We start from the raw sequence: 27,372 nt of genomic DNA, 5'->3' as shown, positions 1-27,372 counted from the left end.
CCGCGACCCGGGCCCAATCCGCTGGAAGGGGGCGGGGCAGCCGGCGGGGCGGGGCGGGACCAGAGGAGGAGTCGGAGTCGGGGCGGGACCCGCGAGGGGCAGCGAGCCGGGGCCGGGCCAGCCAAGCGGTGGCGCAGGCGGCGGCGACGGCCGGCATGGGCGATGGGGGCACGGAGCGCGACCGTGGCCCCGCACGCCGGGAGTCACGCGGCGGGCGCAGCGCGGACCGCGGCAGAGCAGAGGCCCGGAGCGCCGATGCCGGCGGCCGCAGCCCAGAGAACAGGGCCAGGACCTCCAGCCCCGCGGGTTCCAGGGAGAGCGGCGCCGACAGCGACGGGCAGCCCGGGATCGGGGACGCAGACCACTGCCGCCGCATCCTGGTGCGAGGTAAGAGGACAGCTCGCGGCCCTGGGCCACCGGACCCCACCCTACCTCGACGGGGGTCTCCGAACTTCCCGCCGGCTCCCCCTCCCAATTCATACATTCAGTCAGTCGTTCCGTCAGTCAGTAAATATTATTTCGAGTTTCTGTTGTGCGCTGGACATTGACAGGAGTGCAAGGGACAAAGCGGCGGACGGGATGGAAGAGAGAGAGGAGGGAGGGTGGACTCCACCCTGCATTCCTCGCTGCAGGTGCGGAGCACAGCGTCCCAGCTCAGCGGGGTGAGGGCTGGAGGGGTCGGAGCCCGGAGCCGCGGGGCGGGGACAGGCCCCGGCTTGGCTCGGCTCGGCGGCAGGGCAGCTGCCCGGCCTCCCGCCCAGCCCTGTTTCCCGTCCCCAGCGACGCAGACCGCTCTGTAGCCCCCAGGAGAGGCACAAGGATTGGGGATGCCTCTCGCAGCGCTTGGCCGCCTGGGCTACGTTCTCTTGGTTCCCACTTCCTTACGGCGCCTGGGCCCAGCCGCTGTCCGTGAGGCCCTTTCCGGGCCTAATCTGCCCCTTTCTCTCGCCCTTCTCCCTCCTCTCTTCTTTCCGGGCCATTTCTCCCTGCCGAGCTCGCCTTCTCGGCACTCTTCCTGCAAGCGCCTCTGGGCTGCACCCGAGGTCCCAGCTCTCTCTAGCTTCTCCCTGGCCTTCCGACCCTCCAGGCAGCCTCAAGCGAAATTCTAGGCCCAGCGTTCGCCGGACCCGGGCTTCGCCCAGAGAGATGAGAGAAGAAAGGGAATTCTGGCGTCTGGCTGTTAGCCGGTTTCTAGGCCTCCGTCAGAGCCTGAGGTCTGTTTTCCCCAGCATCTCAGAACCCCCGGGACCGGAAACCCACAGCCCAGAAGAGGCCATTTGTGGGTAACGGTTCCCCCTGGCTTCCTTCTCCAACTCCCTGGCCTAGCATCCCTCTGCTGCCTTTGTCCAGCCCCTATTTTCCTGGCCCACCATCCCGCCTGTGGGGTCCTCTGGAGTGTACCTGCCCACTGCCTGGGGAGGGGAACTAGCTGACTCCAGCTAGAGGTCGCTCCAGGCCCAGGATCCTGAGTTTTGTCTGATCTGAGCTGGGCTATCCACACAGAGCCTGGGACACCTGGGCCTAGTTAACCACCCCCCCCCCACACACACACACAGACACACACAGACACACACATACACAGACACACACAGAGACACACAGACACACAGACACAGCACAGCTGCTGGGTTTGGGTGGCTCTGGGAATGGGGGGCAGGGCTAGAGCATGGAGAAAGTCCAGTGTGAAGGGACCCTGGTCTTGGGAAACACTCCTGGTATCAGGTTTGATCCCCTAAAGAAGCGGTACCCAGTGCCATTCTTGGGGCAGGCTTGAGTTACAGGACAGGGCATGGGTGTCGTCCCCATCCAGCCGGGATCCCAACAGGTGTATGGACCTATTGGACACCTGGGATTAAATCAGATGGATGCCATTCCATAGACCGAGGGGTATCCTGGGTGCAATACTCTCATATTAAGGCCCTCAAGTGACACCATCTCACACCCCATCTATGGGTGGGCATTTCCTCTGCCTGGACAATTGTGAGTTCTGTGGGGTGCAAGACACCCAAGCTAGGAATAATCCACATCCAGGCAGAGATGGACTTTGTGCATTGGCAGGGTGTACTTTTATAAATGCATATATGCACATACAGCGATACCATTACATTTGTACAATAGACTGGAAATATACCATTGAATGTGTATTCACACACCTAAAAGAAATGAAAGGTACACAGCGCCCTCATAAATCCCTCTGTCCTTTCCCGTTTAGTAACAAGGAGGTTATTATAGGCCTGAGATACTCGGTAGGTCATTTACCACTAATCCCTCCTAGCCAGGGTCACCTGCCTCACTCCAGGCCCTCCTGGGGCCCAGAGCAGAGGCTCTGACAAATAAGGCTCAGCATTAGTGCCGGGAAGTCAGCGGTGTCTTAGCCCCAAGATGAATGTCCCTCCATATGCTCTAAGCAGAGGGTACATTTTGCCCTTGACACATCCTAAGCATCTTTAGAGCAGTGGTTCTCAACCTTGGCTGCACATTAGAATCACCTGGGAATCTTTTTAAAGTCCTGATTTCTGGGCCTCATCCTCCGGAAATTCTGTTTCTGTTACTAATGTTGTGGCCCCACCCCATAACAAAGAAACAGAATTTCAGCCAAGGTTGAGAACCACTGCTTTCGAGGAAACCAAAAGAAGGTCAGATTGGAGGCATTTACCATCATAGCCTTCAGGATGCTGGTGGGCCGAGGATTCTGGGAAAGAGCCCATCCTCTCTTGGCTTTCCTTTCTTTCTCCCCCTTCTCCGCTCTGCACTTGCTCCCCTGAGGTTCCCCATCCCAAGGTAGCAAATCTTTTGGGGAAGTCCCATGACACAGGGGAGTAAGCGGGGGTGCTGGAATTAAGAGAAGTTGGCTTGTAATACTAGCCTTACAGCCTTTTGAACTTGAACCAGTTTCTTAGCCCCTTCATACCTCAGTTTCCTCATCTGAACAAAGAGACCCTTAGCGCTTACCTTGAAGGGCTGTGCTAAGGGTCAGAGTGATGTCCATAAAACTGCAAACACGCAGCAGAATCTGCAGAAATGTTCCGTGGAGTGAAAAATGGGAAGCCGGGAGATGACCCACGAACTACTTCTGGTAAAGGGTTTCCTTCCTTCGAGGCTTCCCCCAACTCATCAGCTGTTCCGGCAGCGTCTCCTTTCTGCCCAGGCCCAACAGTGTTTGGAGGTGAGCAGCCAAGGGGTGGAGAACTGGCTGATGTAGAGAGGATCGGGGACCCCTTGCAGACCACGCTTGCAGCCCCGACCCCAAACCCCTCCAGGGACCCTCGCTCAGCCAATCACTCAAGCTTCTGGCTGCCTCTGGGGAAAGCGGGTCCGGAGACACGGAGAGGGACCTTCCTGCTTCCCCCGCCTCAAAATGGAGGCGGCTTTATGCCTCACCAGGGACAAACAAGGCTGCTGGGATAACGTGTGTGCACACAACAGGAACCCGGCACGCCCGCTGCCCACACAGCCAGGCTTCCCCAGGGACCCTACAGCTCTGCAGGGCTCCCTACATCTCTGTGTGAACGGCCTTCTCCCCCCCACCCCCCCCCACCCCCTCCCGCGTCTGCTGAGGGGTAGGGATGGGGATCCTTTTGTTTCATATTTGCTAAGGGCGCGCCAACCCTGGGCTGGAGACGGGCTGCCTCCTGCGGGGCCTAAACCGCAAGGGGCCCGGTGCAAAGGCCTTTTCAGTGGACCCGGGATCCCCCGCAGTCACAAGAAGTGGGGCAACTCTCACCCGAAACTCCCTGCAACCTCACCATCTAGGCTCGCACCGCACTCAGATGCGCCCACGTGAGTCCCAGGTCAGCCCCCAGATGAATTCCACAGCCCGCCTGGATAGAGCCTGGAATGGCCGCGTGCCAGCGTCACCGAAACAAAGCCTGGTGTCGGTCCCTACTCACCGAAGCGATCCCCTGAGTCTCAAAAAGCCAGTCCTGCCGGCTGCACCCTCCGCCCGCAGCTCTGTGCTGCCACCTTGGCCCCATGGGATAGGACTCAGCGGCTGCCCTAAGAGCGCTCCCTCGGCCGAGACCCGAGGCGCTCCCGCCTGGCTCAGCACCCCGACTGGGAGGAGGAGGACAGGGAAACTGCGGGACCCCGCGACTGAGTGAGTGTCTGCCAGCCACCCCGCCCCAACCCCACCACCCACTAGCCGAACTGCTCTCACTGGGGAGCCGGATGGATACGCGCAGCTCTGTGGCTGGGGACGGGGAGGCGCAGGAAGGCCAGGGCCACGGGCAGCGCCGGGACGCAAGTCCCGCTGTGGTGTGAATGTGGGGAAAGCGGGCATTGATCTTAATGGGGCCCGGCCCCACTGAGATTCCGGGGACAGTGCTGGATCCGTGCTCCAGATCACGCACCTCGGAGCATTTACCGACGGCAGAATGGCGAGCCAGCAGGACCTTGGATGCTACAGACGCCGCTGAAGACGCCCGGCAGGTGCCTGGCTTCAGGGCTTGAGCTGGGACTCCCTCCACCCGCAGCCAAGTCTGTACTAAGCTCACCAGCGTCCCCTTGCTATGTGCTCGGACTCACAACAGCCGCTGCACCGAGGGGCTCCCGGACTCTCCGAAGGACTCACCAACAAGGGCACACAGATAAGCCAGGGCCAGCGCCCCAGGCAGCCGCTGCAATGTTTAAATGGTTCATGCAGAGACTACACTTTGGGTTTTTATTTTAATTTTTAGTTTTGGGGTTTGTGAGAGTTAGAGTTTTTTATTTTCCTGGGATTGCTTTATTTTGTTTATTATGTTTTTCCTTTTGCTTTGTTTGCGTTTGGCAGAAGGGCCCACATTCTCACTGAGGGACTATACTGGGTTCTATCCTTTTGGTCTTTATTTTCCCTTTATATACACACTGAGTGGCCAGATTATTATGAACACCCCATCAGTACTTCATTGACACTTCCAAAAATACTGAATATTGAAAACTTCCTGAGCAAATACTCTCAAGATTCTATTATTATTATTATTTGCATAACTAATTCGCTTCATTGTTCTGATGGGGTGGTCATAGTAATCTGGCACTGAGTGTATATGCTGTTGAAACCACCCCCTCCACACACACACACGCACACACACACACACGCACACACACGTGCGCACACACACGTGCGCGCGCGCACACACACACACTTGCACACATAAACAGACCAGCAACCAAATGTATTGTCTGAAGTGGTGTGTCTGTGTAGATAGAATGTTTTCATTATCAAGGAACTGTTCTGGGCCTTGGGCCACTCCTTGTGTTCTCATGCTAGTTCCACCGCCCTGGGTGGACACTTGGATTAGGAGGCCCTGGACCCACTACTGCCTCTCTCTCTCTCTCTCTCTCTCTCTCTCTCTCTCTCTCTCTCTCTCTCTCTCTCTCTCTCTTCCCTGGGCCTAAGCTGACAAACAAATTTGAGTTTTCACCCTCTGCTCATCACCTGTAGGGAGAGAAGGCGTCTAAGGGTCTTAGTGGCTCTATGTCGTTTCCTCAATTACCCTCTACTGGAGCTGGGGCCTTAGTAGCCCTAAGCTCCCCACTCTGTTTGCCAAATTTCCTTGATTTGTATTTTCAGTGGGTGGGGGCGTGGGAAGTGCATGAATTTTGCCTTCAGTGTCCTGTTTGGCTAATACAAAATGAAGATGGGCTTGGGAAGCTGTAGGGCATGGCAGTGTCTCTTACCTCAGTTTGAGCAACTCTAAGAGGGGACAGGGAGGCTGAGTGGGCCTGCCCAGGAATCCCTGGGCCCCAGGGCGGTCTCCAGCCTGGTTGCCTCCCCCCCACCCATCCAAGAAAGAGGTTGGAAGGTCTCAAGCGGGGGAACCAAGATACCCTTGGACACTGTAAAAGATGGGGCAGCGTCAGGACCCATCTGGCCTACTAAGCCGAGGGGTGGTGGGACCCAGAACAGCCAGGGCTGAGAGCAAGGAAGGGAGGGTGAGGGTGGGGTCAGACCCTCCAATCACCTCTCTAAGTTCTCCCCTTCGCTGGCTAGCTTGCTTTTTGATTCGTTCCACAACATTAGCCAGTACATACTATGTGCCCACCAACCAGGCATGGCTTACCAATCAAGAGACTGATACGAAGGCAAGGATGTGTCCCCACGCAATCGCTCACAGTAGGCGCTCAGTAAATATTTGTCGAATGAATGAAAGGAGACATTGCCAGCAGCATCGCGCATATTTCACTAAATAGAAGGCTTTAGCACCCCGCCCCCGCCGCCCCCAGGAACATCTGTTCTAAGATGACCTCCTTATTTTTCAACATCAAAATGTCGTTCCTAATACGAAATGATGATGATGCCAGAACACAGAATAATTACAATCTAAAGGTGATAATGCCATATTTTTGGAATTCCCTGCAATCCTCACTTTTGGGAACCACTGAGAATAAAATCGGGAAAGCCTCAAATGTGGTTCTTTTACTGGTACTAGGGCCGGAGTGGCCGCCTAGAGGCCCACGGGGCTGGAGCCGAAGGTCCGGGAAGCGCAGGTCCTGGGAAGGGCAGCATTGTCAGTAGTGAGTCTCCAGTCCTGGTGGCTGCTGCGTGTGCGGTTCCACCCGCAAAGCCAGCCAGGGCAGTGCGAGAAGTAACCAGGTACATCTGCCTGAACCTCCCCACCGAATTCACACTCATCCTCCGCTGGAACTTGAAACTAGCGGGTAAATTAAAGCCAGGGGGTGTTCTGAATTTTACTACACCCGCTGCCCACCTCGCCCACCCGTGAGCTTGGGGAGTCAGGGTGGAGGATGGAGGACGCCCGGAGGACCCAGCCTGGCAGGGCCACACTTGCAGATGGAGAGAGGATTTAAAGCGGGAGAAGGCTCCTAAATGCACTCCCCGCCCCTCCAGTTTCAGGTGTATTCTTCCAGGAGATTTTCCCATTTTCATATACAAACATTAGCAAAGTGGAACATTTTACAGAATGTGTTTCGCAGTTTACCTTTTTAAAGAATTTAATCTGCAAGGGTTATTTTTTCAGGCTCAAACCTTTCACCGCTTCCTTTGGTTGGGGAAGCGAAATTCTCCTTGCCTCTGGTGGATGTTCCGGTTGTTTCCCCCAAATATAAACACTGACTATTTTGCCCACTTCTCTGACTATTTCCAAAGAGTAATTTCTAGCAGTGGAATTGCTGCTTGAAATTTTCGTGTGTTTTTTTTCTTTAAATAAAAAGCGTGTTTCCTTTCATTTTAAAACAGTAATCCATGTGATCAATAAGTTGTTGGTTTAAGCACACACAGTGTGAAAGATCTCTTTCCCGGCCCCATCCTCATCAGGTGCTCACAGAGCTGGAAGTGGTCTCCCCTTTTTTTCTAATATGTCCTTTCAAATAATTGTTATGATTATGCACATCACTGCTATAGTCTTTTTTCTTGCTTTTATTTTTTACTCATATGGTAACATCTCTATATTTCTCCGCACTTTACTATTTTCACTTAACAGTGTATCTTGAGATGTAAATAATTTATTACGTGTTGTTTTTTACATATGCATAGTATTCCATTTATTGGTAAATAGATTGGATGGACCATAATGTATGTTATAGAACAAATACCCTATTGGTAGACATGTATTTTTTCTTATTTGTTGCTATTATATACACTGCTGCAATAAATAAATTTGCTCCTTGGTCATTGCTACCTGTGTTTGGAAGATAATGCCAAATTTCCCTCCACAGATTGTACCCCCCCCTCCCCAAGCAGTGCTTGTATCTCCAAATCTTACCACCACAGTTTACCCTTTATATCTTGATAGCTATTGTCAAATTGCTCTTCAAAAAAAATGCTTAGCAATTTATAACCCCACCTTTGCCCTCTCCCCACATTGGACATATATATAATCTTTGTCAATCTTATACGTAATAAGTAGTACCTTGCTGGCATTTTATTTATTTGGTTATTGTTTCTTTATTTTCTTTTCATGTTTATTGGCCAGTTGTATTTCTTCTGCCGTTATCTATTAATTCATTTCCTTTGACCAGTTTTAATTTTCAAATATCCCTTTCTTTATTGATTTGCAAAAACTCTGTATTGTGGGTATTAGCTCATTGCTTTCAATATGTGTTTCAATTTTTTTGAGTTTATCATCTGTCTTTCAATTTTCTTTCTGATGTCTTTTGTTTCCTGAAGTTTAAAGTAACTTTCTAATTACAAAACCAATCCATGCTGCTTTGCTCTATCATGTGAAGGTTGAAAGTTCTTTATTTTCCCTATATAATGCATTCCATTCCCAAAATGTAACCTCCCAATTTTCCCTAGTAACTGAAAAAAAAAATATGAAAGTTATATGTTACAAAAGTGGTAATATTTCTTTTGCAAACTGCTTTTTTTCATTTAATAAACATACGTGAAAATCTTTCCATATAGAATTGTCTCATTTTTTAAAATACCTGGACAGTATTTTATTATGCAGATATGATTTATTTAAACAGTTCCCTATTGATGGGTATTTAGGTTGGCTCTACTCTTTCACTATTACAAACAATGCTTCAGTGAACATCTTTGTTTCCCTATTTGAACAGATGGTTGTTAAAAGTCTCATTTATGAAACAATCTGGAAAATGTGAAAATATGTGGGACATTTTCTATTAAGGAATTGTTAATTTTGGGGTTGTAGTAATAGAATTGTGTGCTTTTATTTTTAAAGGAACCTTATGTTTAAGAGATACATACAGAAATTTTCTAGATGACATGATATGATGTCTGGGATTTGCTTAAACTTATGGGCTATAAAAGAAATAGGATTGTTCCTGAGTTTATAGTTGTTGAAGTCAGAGGATATGTATATCAGGGCTCATTATACTGTTCTCTCTAATTTTGTAGATGTTTAAACTTTCTCATAGTAAAATGTTTTCAATAAATATAATTTCAAATATATCTGGTATGAGTATAATTAAAGGATAGATTCCTAGAAGTGAACATTTGAAATCCAAGTATAGATGCTTAAAAATACGATAGATATTTCCAAATGCCAAAAATGTACTAATTTATACTCCCAGCAATTGTATATAAATTTGCCATTTCTCCACATCCTCCCATCCCAGGATATACTCAATTTTTTAGAGTAAGATCTTTTCAAGTGAAAAAAAATATTATTTTTATTAGCATGAAGTTAAATTAGTAATTTAAATGAGGTTAAGTAATTTTAATATACTTATTTTTCATTTTCATTTCCTATTCTGTGAATTTTTAAATTCATGAACTTAGCCATTTCTGTATTGGTTTGCTCATTGTTTTCTTATAGTTGTAATCTTTGCTATGAATTTTTTTTATCTTTTTTAAAACTTTGCTATGAATTTTTTCTGAATTAAAATTTAAACTGTAATCACATCTAGTGGTCATTTCCTTTTGGGCTTCTGCATTTTAATTCTCAATTAGAAAGGTTTTCTCCAACCAAAACTAAACATATTATATATTATATATAATATTATATATATAATATATACATATCTTAGATTTTTGTTAAAATTTTATTTTTATTAGCCTTTGCAACAAACCAAACAATAAAGAAGTACACAAAGCAAGAAGGGAGAAATCTCACCCCTCTGACTAGTTTCCACTCTCCAGAGCAAATGGGAAAGAGAGGTGTTTATCCTGCCAGACTTAACCCTATGTCGGTAAAAGCGTACTCGCATGTGTGTGCGCGCACACACACACGTACACACAGGCAAACGCACAGACACAATGATTAGTTTTACTTTTTGTTCTTTGTAAAAATTGGTTTATACATACTTCCTGTTTTTATGTAGCAGTATATAATGGACACCTGTCCGGGTCAATATATGGAGAGGTACCTATTTCTTGTTAATGTCTATCTACATAATAGCGAACGCATGATTATACTGTGATTTCATTAACATATTCCTACTGATAAACAGCTAGCTTTTTCCTTTTCTCTCTCTCTCTCTCTCTTACAAACTATGCTACAAACAGTGGAACTATCTTTATCTAAGTATAATGCTCTGGTTTCTCTTCAGACCACATAAATCTTTCGCCTTTTACTAAGTATACTAATATTTCCCTGGGGGTAAAAAACCTCTATAAAATTTCTAGGACAAAGAATTAATGCATTTTTTAATTGAGTTAGGCATGTGAAATTGCCCTCCAAAAAACCCTCATATTGTGTTTAATTGTATTCCTAATAACAGAGCTTGAAAGAAACTATATTTTCCCTCACCTTTGCCAGCACCATTTTCTCAACCTGATATAGCATCTGAAAAAAAAAAATTGTATCTTATTGCTGTTGTAACTTTCATTTTCTCCAATTCCTTCTGAGCTTGAGTATGTTTTATATGTTTAGCTGTTTGCATTTCTCTTCTCTAAATAACCCATCATGTAATTTGCTCAGTTTCCCACTGGGCTGCTTGGCTTTGCTCGTTTGTCTATAGAGACTGTGGGTGTACTAGAAATTAAGACTGTTTTGCATGTATTATTAATATTTTATCCCAAGCTATCATTTGTTTTGTAACTGCCTCTCACCCTGCAGAGGCTTTTATTTCTAGGCACTCAAAACTATCATGGCTTTCCTTTTGAAAAATTATTTTAAGGTGTTTTTCAATCTTTAGAGCTTTATATTTTACATTTAAATTTGTGATCCATCTTGTGTTTATTTTTCCATGTAGTGTGAAATAATTACTTTATTCCAGATAATGAGCTGATTGTCCAAAAGCCACATCTTTAATAGTTCTGTCTTTCCTTCAACTAATTTGAAATGTCATCTTTATAACAAACCTGATCCTCATTTATGCATCGATTTGGTTCATAACTCTTGTGCCAGCATCATACCATTTTAGTAGCTCTAGATTTGTTATCTATTTCACTTTGTGATAAGCAAGTATTTTCTCCTCATTCTTTAACACTTTTTCTTAACTATTCTTTCATTTTCAATGTTTCAAATAAACTTGAGAATGAATTTTTCATAAGGAATTTGTATAGTAATTACATTATATTTGCAGATTAAAGCTGGAAGGACCTTATCACGCTTTAAAAATCAGCACATTAACAGATTGTCATGCAAAGGTGGGTGCTAGAGGATGAAGTCAGGTAGGGCTTTGAGGTGATCACTTAGGAGAGTTCTAGAAGGGGGTATTATTTGGTCCTGGAGGTCAGGCGCATTCGCTAACTCTGATTAGGCGGTCACCACCTCTCCCAGGGCACAAGCTCCTTGGACATAATCGTCCTCTCCAGTACCACAGGGCCCAGCCCTCTTTAAGGAGCTGAAGGGCAGCAAAACTCAGGACTCATTCCATTCAGACTCATGCATTTCACACTAACAAGCACCTACCTGCAAAGAGGCCCTGGAATGAAAGCTTTTCCTACTTCCTGGTGCTTCCCCCAAACTCTACCCAGAGAAGGAATGATTCGGAGAAGGAGGCTGTGTCAGTAAGGATGGGCGAGATTTTACTGCAGAGACAAACCAACGTCTCAGCAGTTTAACAAAAGACAATTGTATTTCTCTCTCCTAAGATAAGGCCATCACAAGTGAAGAAGGGCTCATCTTGGTGCCCAGAAACCCAGGCCGATGGATCTCCATCTTGGCTCCTGCTTCAAGGACCATCACAGTAAGGGGAGGGGTGTGGCAGGTTATCAACCAGCTTTTAAAGTCCTCACCGAAAGTGTCCGTGCCCTTTTTCCTGGCTAAAACAAGTCATATGGTCATGTGTCATTTCAGAACATTAGTGCAGCCCTACCAAGTGCCAGGAAGGAGTTGGAAACACTGGAGAGCAGCATTCATGATTTACCCATTAACTTGACTGTAATGAGTGGCTTCCTCTGACCACCCTAGCGAAAAGAGCAAACATGCACACGCATATGCACATGTACATGCACAAACATACATATACACTACTGGTATGGTTACTGAGTTTTGGTTATTTGGAGAGGGTCAGTAATATCACCTTATCTTGTTTTATTGCCTTCCCAGCATTTATCATTACCTTACATATTAGTTTTAAAAATGTATTACCTGTCTTTCTCCCCAGTACAAGGCCTGTGGGAACATGGACCTTGTTTATTTTGCTCATTTCTATATACCCAGACCCTATAACAGTATTTGGCACATAGTAGGTGCTTATAAAAAATATATATTGAATAGTTGAATATATATAGTTGTAAATATATAGTACAGTACCACAAGTGTTCAATAACTTTCTTTCACTTAATGGCAGTTAATATAGACATTGCCTTATTCATTCTAATTGCATGGTATTGTATAGTATGAATTACCATAATTTGTTTAGTCATTTGTCTTGTGGGGAAGATCGAGGATGCTTTCAAAGTTTTAATATTTTGAACAATGCTGCAGCAGACATCTTTATCTATCCCTTGGAGCACATGAATCTATGATTTTCTGAATAAAATAAAAAGTGTTGGGGCAAACGTTATGTGCATCTTAATCTGGACGAATGCAACCTTAAAAGGTTGTGACAGTTCATGGTGCTACCCACAGTGAATGGGAGTGTGGATTCCCTACGGTGCATCACTGCTTTGTTAATCACCTTTCAATGCCTTTCCGATCTTCGGGACACAGTTTCCATTGTTGCTTGAACTTGGATTATCCCGATTTCTGTGGAGCTGTGCTTATCTTTCCATGTTTATTGGCCATTTGGCATCTTTTCCTGTGAATAGCCCAGATAAAGTATTTGAGCATTTTGTCTACTACACTTTTTCCCTTTTAAAAAATAATTTATCTTAATTGCATTTTATATATTCTGGATTTTATTTCTTCACTCTTTAAAAAGTATTTTTTTCAATTCTGTGTGGGGTGATTTTTTTGCTTTTGGTATTTTGCCTGGGTTCTGGCACTTTGATCATACAACAGTTTTTAGCTTTAATATGGTCCAATGCATCCTTTGTTTTTCCTGTTCGGCTCCCTCCAGGTTTGTATTTTGCTTAGAAAGCTCTTTGCAAGCTTAGAATTATAAAAATACTTTCCTATATATATTTTAGTGCCTTTATCATTTCCTAGGCTATGCTTTGTTAATTCATTTGAAACTTATTGTTTTGTATGATGAGACAGGAATATTATATTTTATTTTATTCCAAACAGATAACTTATAGACATCAATCTACTTAACTCCACTTATTGATCTATCAAACTTTCCCCAAATTCCACCATTATATATACATGGGTCTAATTGTGTACTCTTGATTCCATTGTTTCACAATTTTCAGTCATTTGAATACTATCTTCATCATTTCTGTTATATTCCTGTTCCATTTATGTACTTAATATTGTAGCATAATACATTTTAAAATTAATACTTACTTTAGCTTCATGCTAAGCACATAAAATCATAGGTTTAACTTTCTCTAGCAAATGTTAAATAAGTGCTTAATTATTGACATGATGAATGTTTATTTACATGCCATTTTAAATCATCTTACAAACCAGGGGTGCAGAGGCACTTTGGGAAACACTATTGCATTCTTTCCTCTAACGCAGTGGTTCTCAACCTGTGGGTCACGACCCCTTTGGGGGTCGAACGACCCTTTCACAGGGGTCGCCTAAGACCATCGGAAAACACATATATAATTACATATTGTTTTTGTGATTAATCACTATGCTTTAATTATGTTCAATTTGTAACAATGAAATTGGGGGTCACCACAACATGAGGAGCTGTATTAAAGGGTCGCAGCATTAGGAAGGTTGAGAACCACTGCTCTAACGGATTTGTCCATTTCGGTGACAGAACATCACTCTCGCTTCATGGTGTGTTTTGTTGCTGTTATTGTTCATGTCTTATTTTGAAATAACTTCAGACTCTCAAGATAGTAAAAATAGTACCGAGAACTGTTGTGAATCCATCAACTAGTCTCTCCTAATGCTGACGTCTTATGTATCTGTAATACATTATCAAACTCAGGAAATTGACATGGCACAATATGATTGACTAGGCCAGTGGTCGGCAAACTCATTAGTCAACAGAGCCAATATCAACAGTACAACGATTGAAATTTCTTTCGAAAGCCAAATTTTTTAAACTTAAACTATATAGGTAGGTACATTGTTATTAACTTAATTAGGGTACTCCTAAGGCTTAGGAAGAGCCACACTCAAGGGGCCAAAGAGCCGCATGTGGCTCACAAGCCGCAGTTTGCCAACCACGGGACTAGACTACAGACCTTTCTCAGATTTTGCGCATTTTTGCCTGCACTTATATTTTGTCTTTATATATAGTCAAATGACATTTTATCGCATTTATAGATTCATGTAACTACCACCACAATCAAGATACAGAACCATTAGTCACCATCAAGCTTCCTCACAGAACTCTTCATAGTCACACCCTCCCTCACCTAACCCCCTGGCAGCCATGGATCTGTGGGCCACTCTATAACTTTGTCATTTTAATAATGTTATAGAAATGGAACCATACAGTACAGAATCTTGGGAACTGACTTGTGGGGTTTTTTCCTCACTTAGCATAACGACCTAGAGATTTGTCCAAATTGTCATGTCTATCAAAAGTCATTCCTTTCACTTGCTGGCTAGTGTCCCACGGTGCAGCAATACCACAGTTTGTTTAACCACTCACCTACTAAGGGACATCTGTTTTTTTCTATTTGGGGACTACTACAGCTAAAACTGCTATGAACATTCATATTTAGCTTTTTTTAAAATCCTCCCTGAGGATATATTTTTTTACTGATGAGAGAGAGAGAGAGAGAGAGAGAGAGAGAGAGAGAGAGAGAGAAACATTGATATGAGAAACATTGATCGGTTGCCTCCCCTATACCCCCTGACTGGGAATCGAACCTGCAACCTTTTGGTGTACCGGAGGATGCTCTAAGTAACTGAGCCACCCAGCCAGGGCATCATGTACAGGTTTTGATGTGAATCTAAGCTTTTGTTTCTCCTGGATAAATGCTCAGGGGTGTGATCACTGGGATCCATGGTAAGTATGTGTTTAACTATTTAAGAAACTGCCAGATTGGTTTCCAGAGTGGCTGAACATTCATACTCCCCCCAGCAATGTCTGAGGGCTCGGGTTTCTCTGTATCCTCACCAGCATTCGGCACGCTCCGTGTTTTTTGTTACCTATTTTAATATATGTTTCTGAGGTTTTGATCCATCTTTCCCTGATGGCTATTAATGTTGAGCATCTTTTCCTGTACTTATTTGTATGGCCTGTTTTGATACCCACCAGGCAAGTCTGAGTTGCCTTTCTTATATGGTTCCTGCCTCCCCTGGCCCTGAGAGGGAGGCTGACCTTGACTGTTCCCCGAGTGGGAATGCTCCTCTTAGCTCTTCCATGGCTGGAAGGGGTGGGGGTGATGGCGGGAGACTTGACTCAGTGGTTAGGAGCACAGGCTCAGAGCTTCGGGTGAGCTCTGGGTGGGCTTACTGGGGAGAGGATGTGACGCTCCCAGCACCACACCCCACGACACTTTCAATGAAAATCAATGCCTTTGGAGATGGAGTCCCTTAGGCGTGGTGAGGAAGCTCTCAGACTGGGCTCCCAACGGGAAATAGTGGGACCCGGTCATAACAGGGTCACAAGTATGACCGCACCTTTTCGGGCTGTAGAAGGAATGGGAGGGGAAGCTTGAGTTGTGCCAAAAGGCCTGTGGTTCCCACCAATATTCCAAGAGTAGGACTCACATCCGTCATGCTCTGCCCAGCGGGGGGGGGGGGGGGGGGGGAGGGCCACCTCTGCAGCAGTGACTGTGTCTCCCCACCCAGACTCGCCTTCTCCCTGAGAGTTGACTATGAGCCCAAAGGTGCTAGAGAACCTCTGAGATCCAGGATAGGACTTGTGAGTCGGAGCCCAGGCGGCGCTAAAGCACGTCCTGGAGGAGTGAACTGGCCCTGGCAGGAGCCAGGAGGAACCAAACTCATAAACCCTACGGTGAGGAGGAGGGTGCGAGAGGGGGGAGAGGGCTCAGGTTCACCCTCTAGAGCAGGGATTCTAAGGTAGCTCTGCCGTCGGTGGCTCAGAAGGAGCCTCCTGACAGTCACACATCCCACATGCAGGTCCTTCCCTATGTCTTCCGGGGCGATCATGATCTCATCCAGAAGGTTCCGTTTTCACCCGTGACCACAGTCCTCTTCATTACGACCTATGATTGAATCATTAAGGCTTACTAAAAGAGGGTATTCATAATGTAAAATAAGGGTGTTTCTAAAACTTACTGAACAATGTCAGTGGGACCTTGGGGTCAGCTACTTAAAATGTGTTTATTTGCCCGTCTGTAAAGTTGGGATAATAATAGTTCCAACTTCACTGAGCTATTGGAAGGGTAAAGGGTTAAAACAGTACCTGGCACCGAGCAAGCATTGTGTCAGCCATTATCATGACTAAAACATAAGCAGGGACTCCCCACCCCTGCGGAGGCTGGTGCTCCTGCCACTGTGCAGGGGGTTTTGACCTGGGCTAGGGCTGCCTATGCTTGATCAGGCTGCCTTGATGGTAAGTTTTCCCACTGACATTAACCTTCTTAGGAAATGGAAAATTTCTGTTAGCTTAGCTTTATTGTTATCAACAGTATTAGAGGCCCAGTGCACGAATTCATGCACCAGAGGGTTCCCTCAGCCTGGCCTGCGGGATCAGGCTGAAACTGGCTCTCCAACATCCCTCCAGGGGTCCCGGATTGCGAGAGGGCAATCTGGCCACGGAGGGATGTGGGAGGCTGGCCAGTTGGAGAGGGACCGCAGGAGGGCTCCTGGGCGTGTCCGGCCTGTCTCGCCCAGTCCCGATTAGCTGGACCCCAGTCAGAGCGTCTTCCCCCTGGTGGTCGGTGCACATTATAGCGAGTGGTTGAGCGGTCTTAGCATATCATTAGCATATTACGCTTGGATTGGCTGAACGGATGACTGGATGACTGAACACTTAGCATATTAGGCTTTTATTATATAGGATGTGTTGGGAGTGGTTTGGTAAATCCTACGGAATACACTGCTGCATATTCCACACTCTAATTTTTAACATAAAACTTTCTAATAACTAGATTTCAAGCCATCCATGTGTATGGTTCAAATGTGGATCATCTCTGTCCCTATAGTTAAGCATGATTATATATATATATATAATCACCCCCCCCCCCCAAAAAAAAAAAAAACGTTTGACTTTTGTGGAAAACATTATTGCTGTTACTGAGCTCCTTAAGGGGGACCATCAGGTGAGTGTGGGCTGCAGAGTTCTCAGCCTCTCCTAAGTAGGCTCCAGAGTATTGGAGACCCCCACATGGAGGGCCCAGGAGGGTGGCCCTGCTCTTCAGAACTAGGTACTTGGGGAGTGGCAGCAGCCCCTGTCTGCAAGGCACCCCAGCTTGATGTAGAGGCAAGGGTCCTTGGGCTCCTCCTGGGGACCCCAGCTCCCCAGGCTGTCCTCTATGTCACAGCAGCTGCCCCTGCATGGACCCAGGAGCGTCTTGCAGAGTGCTCACACATGTGCACACACACAGGGCTCAGGATCTGGCTCTGGACACCTCCTCCAGCAGCCTTACCTGATTGATCATACCCAATGCGGACCCATCTTCTCCTCTGCACTTGAAGACTTGCTCTCTCTTTCCATTTGTTCCTCATTGTGCTGAGGGAACAGAATCCTGCCTGAGTCAGAGTGAATCCTTTCTGTCCACGCTATGAAAGTAGACCTGATTTCCAGTTCGATTCCCGGTCAGGGCACATGCCCAGGTTGTGGGCTCAATCCCCAGTTGGGGGCATGCAGGAGGCAGTTGATCGATGTTTCTCTCTCATCAATGTTTCTCTCTCTCTCTCTCTCTCTCTCTCTCTCTCTCTCTCTCCCTCTTCCTTCTCTCTCTAAAATAAATAAAAGCATATATATATATATATATATATATATATATATATATATGACCTGATGTTTGTACTGAGGCCCATTCACATACCTATAACCGTTAGATACAATATACTACCTTGGGTGACTAAGGAAGCTAGGTCCAGAGAGGGCAGGCCACTTGTCAGAGGTCACGCAGTCAGGCCCAGCCCAAGGAGTTCCCCTGTAATTAAGATGCTTATTGGTGGCCTAACTCCTTAACTGGTGAACTAACTTGCCTCCTTGCACCGCTCCTGCAGATGCCAAAGGGACCATCCGGGAAATTGTCCTGCCCAAGGGCCTGGACCTGGACCGGCCCAAGCGGACCCGCACATCCTTCACGGCCGAGCAGCTGTACCGCCTGGAGATGGAATTCCAGCGCTGCCAGTATGTGGTGGGCCGTGAGCGCACTGAGCTGGCCTGCCAGCTGAACCTCTCAGAGACCCAGGTAAGAGGGTATCGGGGCCACTGCACCCCTGCCTGGCAGCCAGGGAACTCCTTCAGTGTGAGAACCAACCGTGGAGTTCAGACATGCATTAGGGGCACGCTTAACGTTACAGGAAAATCAGAGAAAATAATTCCAGTGCTGACAAGAGAGAATTGGTATATGCCAGTGAGGGTCTTCATGATGCATCAGGCAATTTGGATGAAACAGGGAGAAACCTGGGGGGAGGGACACTCTTAATGCTGGGAGTGGCTTAGGGGGATGTTGGCAAGTGAGAGAAGCTTGCAGAAAGGGATGGTGAGGGGTTGGGTTTGGGGAGAGAGAGATTTTACACAATTGGGACCTCAGTTCCCCATTCTGGGCCTTTTCCTCCCCTCCATCACCTTCCCTTCATCCCAGTGTGGCTCAGAATCTGTTGCTAGAGAGAAGAGGTCTGAATACCCCCTTCACCCAAAAATAGCATTTTAACAATAGTGTGCTCAACCCAAAGGCAAAGCTTTTGTAAACTGAGTCCCTATCCTGTGAGGGTGGAGGCATTTCAAGCTGGCGATAGAGCCGTGTCGTGACACAACAACAATAATAACCATACTTACTGAGCACTTACTTGTGTCCAGGCACTGTTCTAAGTGCTTTGGATATGGGTTTTTAGTTGATGGTGGTGAGGTTTTCTTTTTGTTTATTTGTTTGTTTTTTCAGCCAAGAAAGTAAGGGTTTGTTAAGGAGAGGGAGCCATGCCCAGAGTCACAGGTAGCTGTGTTCCAAGGCCTGGGTCTCTGATGGCTTCCGGGGGGTGGAAAAAATATTAGTCATGGTGACAACATAGTTAGGGTGCTGGCCTCCACTGATAGCTGGTGCTCGGGCGGGCCTGATTGATCATTGCATCTGGTCCTGATGGCAGCCTTGGAGTTGTTCCGCCCAATTTCACAAGGATTTGTTATGGGGATCATTTCGCTTTCCCGGGTCCAGAGCTAAAGCACAGCTGAGGCCAAGACAGTCTGTTTCGTTTGATTGAAAACTGTCTCAGGAGTCAGGAGACCCACGACCTTGTTCCTGGATGCTGACCAGACCTCATTGTCCTGAGGGCTTGATGATTAAGCAAGGGGTGGGGAGTCAGGTGCTAGGTGAGGCCAGTTTGAGGCAAAGGAAAAACATCAAAATAAAAGGCCAGATTAAAGAAAATCAGGTTTCTGTGTGGTTACAATTCTGGATATGTTAATTCGTGAATCCCTTCCAACAAACCTTTGATGTAGCTACCAGTATTATCCCTTTTTATTTTTTTAAAATATTTTTATATTTATTTCAGAGAGGAAGGGAGAGGGAGAGAGAAATAGAAACATCAATGATGAGAGAGAATCATTGATTGGCTGCCTCCTGCACACCTCCCACTGGGGATGGAGCCCACAACCTGAGCATGTGCCCTGACCAGGAATTGTGACCTCCTGGTTCATAGGTTGACTCTCAACCACTGAGCCACGCCAGCCAGGCAGTATTATCCCATTTTACAGATAAGGAAAGATTATACCCGGAGTCATACAACAAGTAAGTTCTAGAGCTGGGGTTGGGAGAAGCAGCCTGGCATCTTTTTTCTTTTTTTTTAATATATTTTATTGATTTTTTTACAGAGAGTCAGGGAGAGGGATAGAGAGTTAGAAACATCGATGAGAGAGAAACATTGATCAGCTGCCTCCTGCACACTCCCCACTGGGTATGTGTCTGCAACCAAGGTACATGCCCTTGGCCGGAATCGAACCTGGGACCCTTGAGTCCGCAGGCCAACGCTCTATCCACTGAGCCAAACCGGTTAGGGCAGCAGCCTGGCATCTTTATGCTGTGTGTAATCTGGGCAATCAACCTGGAGCTTGTCAGAGAGGGACTCAGAGATCCTTTGTTTAGCTTCAGCTCTAGTAGTTAAATCTCATACACAAGGGAGATCAGTCAACAGATGTATTGCAAACAAGGCCAAAGCAGGATTTATAGAGAGAAGAGAGGAAGGAGAGGAGTAGGAAGTCCGTGGGCTGGAGGGGTACGCTTCCTGGGGAAGGCTGCGGGAGGGTGGTGAGGCCCCTGCCTGTGCTGCTGGCTGCTGTCCTGCCCCTGGCACCCCAGGTGCTGCGGTTAAGTCTGGATTGCACCACCTCCCTCACACGAATTCCTCCGGCTCCTCCAGTCACGCTAACAGAATGCTGTCCAGTCCACCCTCATAGGGGGCAGTAAGATGTTCCTGGACTTCCCTGTCCTCCCGGAGTAAACCCCGAGTGGGGAAGAGAGCGCGATGAGGGAAAGGCAGGAAGGACGGGGCCTGCTGGCCAGGGCTGACGTCCTGCAGGCATCGGTGAGCCCCCTCCACCTGGACGGGTTTTCCTCCAGAGGCCTCTGCAGCGTCCCCAACAACCCCGCAGAGGGCCCGCCGTTCTTCCAGCTGGGCCCTCCCTCCAGCTGGGCTCAGCCTGGAACTGGAAAGCCAGGCTGTGGTCACAGAGGGAGCTTCAGTGAGTGGGCCCAGCCCATGTTTCTGGGGGGCCTCGGGGGACACCCTCAAACCCTGAAGTCTAGGCACGGTCACCCCCAGTACCTGCCCCTCCTCTCTGTCCTAACCACCCTCTGCTTCACCTCATTTCGCCCCCAAACTCCCCCCGAAACTCCGCTGTCCAAGGGCGCCCCAGACGTCCCGGGCAGCAGCTCCTCTCCGCCCTCATCCTCCCCGCCCTGCCCCTACACACTGCGTCTCCTGCCTTTGAAGGTCAGAGCCTTCCCTAAGGCGTCTTCACTTCCTCCCAAGAGACCTTTCCCCATGGCTTGACCTGTAAAGTGTGTGTGTGTGTGTGTGTGTGTGCGTGTGTGTGGTATTTGTGTGTATGTGTGGTACTTGTGTGTGTGTGTGTGTGTGTGGTATTTGTGTGTATGTGTGGTACTTGTGTGTGTGTGTGTGTGTGTGGTATTTGTGTGTGTGTGTGTGTGTGTGTGTGGTATTTGTGCGTGTGTGGTATTTGTGTGTGTTTGTGGTATTTGTGCGTGTGTGTGTGTGTGTGTGTGGTATTTGTGTGTGTGTGTGGTATTTGTGTGTGTGTGTGTGTGTGTGGTATTTGTGTGTGTGTGGTATTTGTGTGTGTTTGTGGTATTTGTGCGTGTGTATATGTGTGTGTGGTATTTGTGTGTGTGTGTGGTACTTGTGTGTGTATGTGTGTGTGGTATTTGTGTGTATGTGTGGTACTTGTGTGTGTATGTGTGTGTGTGGTATTTGTGTGTGTGTGTGGTATTTGTGTGTGTGTGTGTGTGTGTGGTATGTGTGTGTATGTGTGTGTGGTATTTGTGTGTATGTGTGGTACTTGTGTGTGTGGTATTTGTGTGTGTGTGTGTGTGTGTGTGTGTGTGTGGTCTGGTGAGCACCAACCATTTGCAGTTCCCAAGGACAGGAATGTGCCAATGGGGCTGCCAAGGCACAGAGAGGTGAGGTAACTTGTCCCGTGTCATCCCACTACTTAAGGGAAGAACCAGAATTGAACCCAGGCTGCCTGGCCTCAGGGTCTTCTTCACCGTGTCACTCGCTGCTCTACCAGAATACCATGTCATAGCACTGCTGCCCTGTCCATCTCTCCCACTGCTGGTGTCTGAGACCCAAGTGGGTAGAGATAGAGTTTTATTCATTCTTGTCTTCCCAGCATATATCAGACGCTTGCTATGTATGTGTTGTGTGAATGAATGGCCAGAGTACCAGGGTCAGAGCAGGAAACAAGAACAGAAGAATGTTGCTGTGGAGGAAAGGAAGGTGAGCGGCTGGCTCCAGGGCTCCCCTCACTCGGCGAGTCTGGGGGACATTTTCAGGACCAGGGACCAGGTGCCAGGCTGAGGACCAACTGCCAAGTCCCAGTGCTGACATGATCCCCACCTCGCTTGGATAAGAGCGGCCCTGGCCCTCCAGCAATTGCCCTCAGCCTTGTGCCCATCGCTCTGCCCCAGATCCTTCTCCAGAACAGCAGAATAGGTGGTACCCTCCTGGTCCAGGTTACAAAAACCAGGGCCACTCAGATACACAGGTTCCATTCATCTCAGGTTAAGTCCGTGCCCACAGTCAGAGGAAGCACCTCTTAAATATTATTAATGTCACTTCCCACATGCACTGGACCCAGGCGGCCCACACAATGGGTCTTGGAATTTAACACTGACCATGCCTGAGCCTGAAGAAGTTTGATGGATGAACTTCCGGAAAATGCCTCCCCAGTCTTGGCAGCCAAGTGGAAACCACATCCCTCCCCTGATGTGCAGCCATGGGTCACAGCGGAGTCCCACAAGGGGTCGGGGTGAAGCTACCAAGCATTCACTGAGTTGCAGATGAGCCAGGAAAGGGAAGAAGCCAGGTGGCAGCCCCAGGGAGACCACAGCAGACTCAGGGAGACAAGGGGAGGGCAACGCCCCAGGAAGTGCACTGGGCTTCAGAATGCGACCTGTGCCCCTGGGAGCGTGCAACTGAACTGAGCCTTAAAGAACTAGTAACCTCGAATTTAATCCTGGGAAGAGAGTGACCCTCAGGTGAAACTGGAGGCTTTCTGGAGGAGGAGGGAATAGTTCAGAGGCTCAGAGCCTGTCCCTCACTCAGTTTGTCCCTTGTTCCCTGAGCCTTATGAATGAATCCCTTAGGGACCGTGGGATTGATGGTGGGAAGTAGACAGGCAGGTCTTCTCACTCCCATTTTCTCAGCTCCAGCACCCACCTTCACTGTTTGCAGCATTAGAATCACCCCACAGAGCCTAAAATAATAAATACCATTGCCCTAGCTGGTTTGGTTCAGTGGATAGAGCGTCAGCTCGAGGACTAAAGGGTCCCAGGTTTGATTCCAGTCAAGGACAAGAAGTCAGTTGCTGGCTTCATCCCCGGCCTGGGTCCAGTGTGTGTAAAAGGCAACCAATCGGTGTGTCTCTCTCAAATCGATGTTTCTCTCTCTCCATCCCTTCCATTCTCTCTAAAAATAAATGGGAAATATTAATGAGGCAAAGCCCTCTGCTTGGAGTTCCTTATTCGATCCCTGCAACAGCCCGGGTGTCTTTGTCCTCATTTTAAAGATGAGAAATTGAGGCTCCAGGTTGTTGGCGTGGTGCCTGGGCCTGAGTCCTAAGAAAGTAGGTACTAGCCAGGCAGAGAAGCTAGGATGTGTGGGGGAGTATGCTCAACATGCAGAGTCCCAGGCCCCCAGCATCTGGTGGGACTGCTTCATGGAACAACGGAATTTGGGAATGACGAAGATAAAAGGGTTTTCTTCTTTCCACCCACTTCCTTCACCAGCCTTGGTCATCTCCCTTGGCCTTTCCTTACTGGTATCTCCTTCAAATGTCACCTCTTCAGAGAAGCTGTATTTGCCAGTCCGCTAAGAAAATCATCTCCCACCCTAGCCAGTTTGGCTCAGTGGGCAGAGTATTGGCCTGTGGACTAAGGGGTTCTGGGTTCGATTCCAGTCAAGGGCACATACCTCGGTTGCAGGCTGGATCCCCAGCTCTGGTAAGGGCAGAGGCAACCAATCAATGTGTTGCCTCTGCCCTGTGTTGTGTGTGTGTGTGTGTGTGTGTGTGTGTGTGTGTGTGTGTGTTGCCTTTCTGTCTCTCCTATTCCCTTCCACTCTCTCTAAAAATCAATGGAACAATATCCTCGGGTGAAAATTAACAAAACAAACAAACAAACAAAACTGTCACCTTCCCTGTCTCTTCCCCCTTATCCTGCCACCCTTCTCCAAAGTAGTGCCGCCCATAGTGTGGTCCTGGGGCCGCTGCCAGCCTTGCACTGTCATCTGTCCAGAAACAGAGAGTACTGAGATATTATATAGCAACTTTTCTAGTAATTCACTATAATTGTATTTTACAAAAGAATTGGTCCAAGACAAATTAGAAAATTTAAAGTCATTCTTCACCCCCAGGAATTTGAGAGACCTGCTCGAAGCACTATTGCCACCTGATAGTCATGTTTTTATTTGTTGTTTAGCTTCTGTCTCCCGTCTACACCATCTAGTCCACACAGCAGGATTCGCTCTGCTTTGTTCACTGCCAGTTCCCCAGCCTGGAACAGTGCCTGGCACACAGCAGGCACTCAATACTTACCAGTTGAATGAATGTGTGAGTGAGTGAGTAAAGCAAGCAGTCCCAAGTAGATCCTGTAAGTCTCTGGTCACTTTTGGTTATCGAAACTCAACCCAATCCACTTGGTATCATGTTGAGAAGCCCAGCCTTTATAGGTTATAGGGTCAGAGGGGGCTGTGATGGGTTCAGACAGGGGATGGTCAGGTTGGGTTAGAGAACTCACTTCAGAGGCCGTGTCAGAGCCCACACCAGAGAGGTGGGACCATCTGCAGACTGAGCAACTAGCCCTGCCCTAGCACCACACCTTGGAGGGCCCCACTTTGGCTCTCCTCTGGCCATGCCCCTCCCCTGGCGTGAGGATTCTGCAAGGCCAAGGGGTCCTGCCCACCACGAGGAGTCTGTGCTCACCTTCTAGACCACACCCCAGGTGTCCAAGATTCCAGAATTCCCTGCAAACCCCACTTCTGGCACCTGGCACCTGCCTGGGCCTCTGCCCACATCAGCCTTCTGCAGGGCAGACCACACAGCCATTATTCAAAAGCCTCAGCCCATGAAGTGGCCAATGGGAGCTGTTTGCAGAATGAGAAAAGGCTGGGGTGCCCACACACGTGCAGGTCAGAGCCAAGGCAGGCCATGAGCCAGAGCCTTCCAGTTTCTTGCTCCCCGACCTGCAAATGTTAAGGCTTGGATGTGAGGCACAGAGATCCTTAAATAGTGGTTCTCTTACCTTGGGATCACCTGGTGTCAGGGTCCAGCCACTCCCATTAAGGTGGATTGGTCTGAGGTTAGGAATGAGTTAGGCCCCCCAGCTGGCTCTCATGGGTGGCCAGAGTTGACAGGCATTGCTGGAGAGATGCTGCCACAGTCCAGGCGAGGGGGCAAGGAGAGAGAGGGGCCTGCGCTGGGGGAGGTGGGGAGAGGTCTCTGTGTGGGGGAGTGGGTCTGAGCTGGGTCTGTACACGTGCAGTTTATTTTTATTTTTTAAAGATTTTTTTATTGCCTAGTTGGTGTAGCTCAGTGGAAGAGCATAGACCTATGAACCAGGAGGTCAGGGTTCGATTCCCGGTCAGGGCCTGGGTTGCAGGCTCAATCCCTAGTGGGGGGCATGCAGGAGGCAGCCAACCAATGATTCTCTCACATCATCGATGTTTCTCCCTCTTTCTTCCTCTCTGAAATCAATAAAAACATATTTTTTAAAAAGATTTTTTAAATTGATTTTTACAGAGTGAGGAAGGGAGAGGGAGAGGGAGAGAAACATCAATGCGAGAGTGAAACACGGATGGGCTGCCTCCTGCACACCCCCTCTACCAGGGATCAAGCCCGCAACCTGGGCATGTGCTCTGACTGGGAATCGAACCGGCAACCCTTCAGGTGCACAGGACGACACCCAACTAACTGAGCCACACCAGCCAGGGATGTCCATGTGGAGTTTAACAGGCAGGTGGATAATGGCCTGGATCTCAAGTTGGGAATTCCTAGCACATCAATGACTGAAACCATGCCCTTGGCCAAGAGTGGAAGACGTGTTGAACCAAGAGGGGAACTTCATTTGTGCCTCCAAACTCCACCCTGCATCTGCCAATCCATTCCTCCATCCCAGGCCGCAGTCAGCTAGCAGTGAAGGGGGGCCGATGATTTGGGGGCCAGGGGCCCTGATCAGTTCACCCAGAGCAGGCTGGTTGGGGGAAGACCTTACTGACACTCTGAATGCTCTTCTTCCCCCTCTCACTCCACCCCTGCTCCCCCACTCCCACACCCCTGCACCCCTCTCCTTTTCTCCCCCCTGCCCCCTTGGCCTTGCCTGTCCCCTCTCCCTTCCTGGCACTTGTCCCCCCACAAGGTGAAGGTCTGGTTCCAGAACCGCCGCACCAAGCAGAAGAAAGACCAGAGCAGAGACCTGGAGCAGCGGGCGTCCTCCTCGGCGTCCGAAGCCTTCGCCACCTCGAGCGTCCTGCGGCTGCTGGAGCGGGGCCGGCTGCTGTCCGCGCCCAGGGCGCCCGGCCTCCTGGCCCTGCCGCCCGGCCTGCTGGGCCTGCCCGCCGGCCACAGGGGCACCGCCTTGGGCGACCCCAGGAACTCCTCCCCGCGCCTCACCCCGCTGGGCTCGGCCCCCGCGTCCCTGCCCCCGGCGCTCTGCTTCCCGGCCGCCCCGCTCCTGGACCTGCCCGCCGGCTGCGACCTGGGCTCCTCGGCCTTCGCGCCCTACAGCCCGCCCTGCAGCCCCCGGGGCGCCAAGAAGGCCAGCGCTTAAGCCCCCACCCCTGCGACACTCTGCCCCAGGCACTGCACCACCCGCCTCCCAGGCCCCTGGGGGTGGGCAGCCACGCGTCCTCCCCCCCACCCCCACCCCCCGCCCCTGCCAGAGACTCTGGACCAGGACCAGGCAGCCTGGGGCGCGCAGCTCTGTGTGTGAGTGCCGTGTGCGTGTGCCTCTCACTGAAATAAAAGCAAAACAATGACGAAGGGAAACAGAGTCCCCACAGCACCTGCCCCCCGACCCCCTCTGTCCCTCTCTTGGCTGAGGTGGAGGGGGGCTCTCTCCTGGGAGGGGCAGAAACTGGGGCCATGTTCACGGTTTTGGGGGATCCGGCTCCCTGGCTCCCACCCCCAACTAGAGCGCCCACCCCGGCACTCCCACGCCCAGGGTAGCAGCAGCCACGCTTCCCCCCCCCCACCCCCCACCCCCCCCCCCACCCCCCGTTCAGCGTGCCCTTTGCAAAATCCTCTTTCAAACATAAAAATATGTGAGGGAGGAGATGCTAAATCCTTTGAAAGGGTGGATCCAGAGAGCCTGCGAGAGGGGATCAGAGGTAAGCCCAGGTGAGACCCCACCTGCTTGAAAAGGCCCACCCACCACAGACACAGCAATATGAGTATCTTTAAGAAACTTTCACTTAACTTTTTAGTATTTTGCAGTAATTGTAGATTTATGGGAAGTGGCAAAGATAGTCCAGAAAACTCCTTGTACCCTTCACTCAGTTTCCCCAATGGTCGCATCTTCCTTCCGTAACTACGGTAAACCATCAAAACCAGAACATTGACGTTGGTACCGTGCGTGCACCGTTCCACGTCATTTCATCACTCGTGTAAGATTCATGGACCACCACT

At 48.7% G+C, this 27,372-nt stretch overlaps 1 protein-coding gene across 1 annotated transcript; it reads left to right on the top strand.

The window, feature by feature from the left end:
* Positions 1-155: 155 nt before the first annotated feature.
* VAX2 (ventral anterior homeobox 2) lies at positions 156-26,515 on the top strand (the record flags this gene model as incomplete). Its single annotated transcript, XM_081101549.1, has 3 exons — positions 156-387; positions 18,018-18,205; positions 26,105-26,515. The coding sequence occupies 3 exons, from the start codon at positions 156-158 to the stop codon at positions 26,513-26,515; spliced, it is 831 nt and encodes a 276-aa protein (XP_080957675.1).
* Positions 26,516-27,372: the final 857 nt, after the last annotated feature.

The sequence above is a fragment of the Myotis nattereri genome (assembly GCF_964212035.1).
Source record: "Myotis nattereri genome assembly, chromosome: 10".
Lineage (NCBI taxonomy): Eukaryota > Metazoa > Chordata > Mammalia > Chiroptera > Vespertilionidae > Myotis > Myotis nattereri.
The sequence above is the reverse complement of the archived record's forward strand: the minus strand, read 5'-3'. Positions and strand labels throughout refer to the sequence as shown.